This window comes from Aythya fuligula, chromosome 3 (genome assembly GCF_009819795.1).
Source record: "Aythya fuligula isolate bAytFul2 chromosome 3, bAytFul2.pri, whole genome shotgun sequence".
Lineage (NCBI taxonomy): Eukaryota > Metazoa > Chordata > Aves > Anseriformes > Anatidae > Aythya > Aythya fuligula.
This window is the reverse complement of record NC_045561.1, coordinates 81,273,812-81,278,642: the sequence shown is the minus strand read 5'-3', so window position 1 is coordinate 81,278,642 and position 4,831 is coordinate 81,273,812. Positions and strand designations below refer to the sequence as shown.

At 49.1% G+C, this 4,831-nt stretch overlaps 1 protein-coding gene across 1 annotated transcript; it reads left to right on the top strand.

Moving 5' to 3' along the window:
* The first annotated feature begins 264 nt into the window (after nucleotides 1-264).
* CCN2 (cellular communication network factor 2) lies at nucleotides 265-3,266 on the top strand. Its single transcript, XM_032185689.1, has 5 exons — nucleotides 265-483; nucleotides 585-810; nucleotides 898-1,149; nucleotides 1,384-1,595; nucleotides 1,932-3,266. Exons 1-5 carry the CDS (start codon nucleotides 427-429, stop codon nucleotides 2,226-2,228), a joined length of 1,044 nt encoding a protein of 347 aa, XP_032041580.1. The 5' UTR covers nucleotides 265-426; the 3' UTR covers nucleotides 2,229-3,266.
* The last annotated feature ends 1,565 nt before the right edge of the window (nucleotides 3,267-4,831 follow it).

Genomic DNA, 4,831 nt, shown 5'->3' with positions numbered 1-4,831 from the left:
CCGCGGCGTGAGGAAAACACGGCGATTTTTTTTTTTTCTTAAAAAAAATAAAAGGGAAAAGGACGGGGGGGGGGGGGGGGCGGAGGAATGCGGGAGCCAGGGGTCAGGGCCGCTCCGGGGCGGGGCGGGCGGCGCGGCGCGCAGGAATGCGGGGAATGCGGCTGCTGGTGCGCGGCCCCATTCAGCCCATTGGCGGGACTGCGCCGCCGCCGCCTATAAAGGGGCGCCCGCCGCCGGGCTCAGCAGTCACGCAGCCACTGTCCCGGCAGCTAACGGAGCACCGAGCACAGCAGAGCACAGCACAGCACAGCCGGGTCCAGCCGAGCCGTGCCCAGCCGAGCCGTGCAGCGCAGCTCAGACACCGCCCGCAGCAGCCCCGCCGAAGGGAAGCGCCCTGCCGGGACCTCGCCTCGCAGCCGTCTCAGGATGTCCGCGTCCAGCCTCGCCGCCGCCCTCCTCCTCCTCGTTGCCCTCCTCGGCCCGGTAAGTGCCGCCGCTGCTGCTGCTGCCCCGGGCTACGCCGGGCACGGCGTCGGCGGTGCTGACGGCCGCTGTCTCCTTCTCTCCCCCCGCCGCCGCCGCAGGACGAGGCCCGTGGGCAGGAGTGCAGCGGGCAGTGCCAGTGCGGAGCCGGGCCCGGCCCCAGCTGCCCCGCCGGCGTCTCCCTGGTGCTCGACGGCTGCGGCTGCTGCCGGGTGTGCGCCAAGCAGCTGGGCGAGCTGTGCACCGAGCGCGACCCCTGCGACCACCACAAGGGGCTCTTCTGCGACTTCGGCTCCCCCGCCAACCGCAGGATCGGCGTCTGCACCGGTGAGTGGGGACCGGCACCGGGGGACGGGGACGGGGCTCCCGGCGGCCGGGGCTGAGCCTGACCCCCTCTGCCTCCTGTCCCCGCAGCTCGGGACGGCGCCCCGTGTGTCTTCGGCGGCATGGTGTACCGGAGCGGGGAGTCCTTCCAGAGCAGCTGCAAGTACCAGTGCACCTGCCTGGACGGGGCGGTGGGCTGCGTGCCCCTCTGCAGCATGGACGTGCGCCTGCCCAGCCCCGACTGCCCCTTCCCGCGGAGAGTGAAGCTCCCCGGCAAGTGCTGTGAGGAGTGGGTCTGCGATGAGCCCAAGGAGCAGACCGCTGTGGGACCTGCTCTCGCCGGTGAGTGGGGGTCCCACCGTGGCTGGTGGGATGAGGGGAAAGGGGTGCATGCGTTGGGGTCAGGTGTAGCAGGGTGGGTTGATGTGGGGCTACCCCAGCAGCCAGAGGGCAACAGTAAGTGGGATTGTCCCTCAGATAAATGTGGTTGCTGAAACCCCTCTGGGAAGGGGACAGAGCATCTACCAGGGTGCAAACTCAGATTGTGGCCTCATCCTGGTTGTCTGTCCCCTGCAGCTTACAGGCTGGAAGACACTTACGGTCCAGACCCGACCATGATGCGTGCCAACTGCCTGGTGCAGACCACTGAATGGAGTGCCTGCTCCAAGACCTGCGGCATGGGCATCTCAACCAGGGTCACCAACGATAATGCCTTCTGCAGACTGGAGAAACAGAGCAGGCTCTGCATGGTCAGACCTTGTGAAGCGGACCTGGAGGAGAACATCAAGGTAAAGAGTCTCAACTTTAATGTATGACTTACTAGGATGCTTTCATCAGCTGGCAAAATAGTATGTTGCCAAAAAATGTGGTGTTCTGATAGGTAGTAAGTTTCAGTAGTAAATTTCAAGTGGCTCACCATGAGGTTTGAGTTTTGCCCCAGCAGTGAATATTTTGCAATTAAATGTCCTTATTTTCTTTCACGCATTATTATGATGCTATGTAAACACTTTCTCCTGTTGAAAACATTGTAAGGATTTGTGCATCTGCCTGCTTTTAATATTTAAGCTTAGTGCTACATCAAAGCCTACCTTCTAAACATGTTGTATTCACTTATATCCCAACAGAAAGGCAAGAAGTGCATTCGCACTCCCAAAATCTCCAAGCCCATCAAGTTTGAGCTGTCTGGCTGCACCAGTGTGAAGACCTACAGAGCTAAGTTCTGTGGTGTCTGCACTGATGGGCGCTGCTGCACACCCCACAGAACAGCCACCCTCCCTGTGGAGTTCAAGTGCCCTGATGGGGAGATCATGAAAAGGAAAATGATGTTCATCAAGACCTGCGCATGCCACTACAACTGCCCTGGAGACAACGACATCTTTGAGTCTCTGTACTACAGAAAGATGTATGGAGACATGGCATAAAGCCAGAAGGAGAAGCTAACTAGATTCTCAACTTGAACTGATTTGCATCTCATTTTGTAAACATGATTCAATAGCACAAGGTATTTAAATCAGTTTTTTTTAATTTCAACAAACTGCTCCATGTGACCTAAGACAATTTGTCTACTGACCCCAAACGGTGGTTTGAAGAAGAAGGTAAAACGGACAGTGGGACCACAGCAAGACACAGCTTCAGAACATGCTGTTCATGAGGTGGTGTGAAGGGGTTAAGGGAAATGCGCAGGATAAGCAGATTCAAGCAAATGTTCCCTTAATATGTGGTACAGTATTTTTCATCTGGTAGTGCAATTGAGAAGGAGACCATTAGCACGTTTGCTGACACTGGTTTTAGTGACAGCAACAGCTGGAATGCAACCCGTTACCCAGCAAAGTGCTAAGCAGAAGGTGTTCTGTTAGTCAGGACCGTAATGTTTCAGCTCTGACACTCTGATTCATATGGCTTGGTCAACAAGAATCAGAATCATGTCTATTAGACTGGACAGCTTGTGGCAGTTAATTTACCTGTAACAAGCTACTTTTTATTAATATTGTAAATACTATGTATATATATTTGTACAGTTATCTAAATTAATTTAAAGTTTTGTGCCTTTGTTTAATGCTTTGAAATTTCAGTGATAGCCTTCTTTTTTGGAACAAGATAGGTAGGATCTAAAGCTTGTCTGACAATGCATGCAAAGCATGAAATAGATACTCTAGTGGAAATTGTTCAGATAGGGCAAAATGATGTGTTGAGATCAAGATGGAGAGTGTAAGACTTCGTGTCTGTATCCTTAAAAAGCACTCATCTGTTGGGCAAAATGCATTTGCCTCCATTTTATTGAGCAAGTGACTTTAAGAAGAAGGGCTCTTCTGTAGCTAATCAGTCTTTCCACTTGAGCATTTGTTTCTGTCTTTGACTATGGCTCTTTTTGGACAGTTCATTTGTTGAGAAGTGTGACCAAAAGTTACATGTTTGCACCTTTTTAGTTGAAAATAAAGTATTTATATTTTTTATATAAATGGCTTGGCATTTCATTTAATCTTCATTATGACCTTTTATATTTTTTAAGGGGCTTTGCTTTGCTCTAAGTAAAACTCAAGTGCTGTATGTTGTATTTGTCCAGAAACACATACACTGGGGAATAAGCTAAATGATTTGTGGTTACTTGTTCTGTTAATAATGAATCAAATGTTACTCTTCAACATTTTGAATGGAGGGCAGGGCCAGGCTTGCTCTGCCAAGCCTAGTATTGCGTTGGAAAGTACAACAGGTTCCTTGGGCATCACGTGGTGCCTTTAAAACAAGCTAGTTGATCCCTGTAGTGTTCAACCCCTGTTATAGTAATCCGTGCAATGTGCTTAATTTCATGTATTTCACTGGTTAAAACTTGTTTTTCAGCTAAGGAAAGGAAATTGTTTTTTAAAGCATCTGCATTGAAGTGGTTCCTGACTCATTTTAAATCCAGAAGTCTGAAATCTGGTAAAATTCTCAGTAAAGAGCTAATGAGCTCTACTATAAAAATCATAGAATAATACAGGTCAGAAGGGACCTCCTAAGATCTTCTGATTCATTCTCCATGCGGAGTAATTCCAACTTACACATGGTTCTACGTAAATTATGACCTTAGTGTGTTATGGTAGACAGAGCACAGAACTCAGATGCCAAATACCTGGATTATATACCTATTGACTGGGGAGCAAATCAGTTTACCTGATGGTTCAGTTTGTAAAATATCCATTGATTCAAGCTCATGCAGGCCCATAGGTGAGAAACATTGTAAGAGCTACACATTTCGGTGATGGTCCAAGCATCCTTCTCAGACAGGAGCAAGCAGCTTAAGGACAGTGAGACTCACTTTCCTCAGCACCTACAGTTAAAAGGGAAACTTCAGTCCTGTACTAGGTCCTACATTAATAACAGAGTTTCTTTGCCCCTTTATTAAAACTAGGGAATTCTTTGAATTTAAAATTAACCTTTGCACCAGAAGCATTAGTTCTTGTTTTCAGAAAAAACACATACCCTCCAACAAGAATCCTTTTCAGGCAAACAAGTTCAATCTGGAATTTCCTGGTGGTGAAAGAGTGTTAGCTTACAAAAATGTCCATCCTTCTTGAGAAACTTCCAAGCCCATTGATTTCAGCTAGCATTAGCAAATCAGTATAACACCAGCTTTGACTAATGATGGACAGCAGGGCCCTAAACTAATAGGAAGTCGATGGGAGCCTTTCCAGTGGCCTCACCGACTGTGCTTAAGGCCATAGAAGCATTTCCCCTTCCTCTTAAAAGTACAAGGAATTCTCTTGGCATGAGGAAGTGGCTTTCTGTGTCCCATATGAAATATTTTTGGGTAGCCTCTGGCTCTTACGCTCACTGAGACGCTCCAGCATTTTTTCTCTCTCTCTCTGTTTTTTTTTTTTTTTTACAGGTTATGAATATGATGCAGCCGTTCAGTTCACCCTGGAAACACTTCAAAGGTTCATACAACCACAAGGACTGGTTGTCCAACTGCTACCGTGTCTCCACCCCCAAGTAATACCAGAACTGTCATTTCTAGTTCCAGCAAGGAGAGGACACACACGGGCTT

Excerpts from the sequence above, each read along its gene's own strand:
- CCN2 (XM_032185689.1), top strand. The coding sequence starts at position 427 with ATGTCCGCGTCCAGCCTCGCCGCCGCCCTCCTCCTCCTCGTTGCCCTC. Across the intron at positions 484-584 it reads TCGTTGCCCTCCTCGGCCCG|GACGAGGCCCGTGGGCAGGA; the intron begins GTAAGTGCCGCC and ends CCGCCGCCGCAG. Across the intron at positions 1,596-1,931 it reads ACCTGGAGGAGAACATCAAG|AAAGGCAAGAAGTGCATTCG; the intron begins GTAAAGAGTCTC and ends ATATCCCAACAG.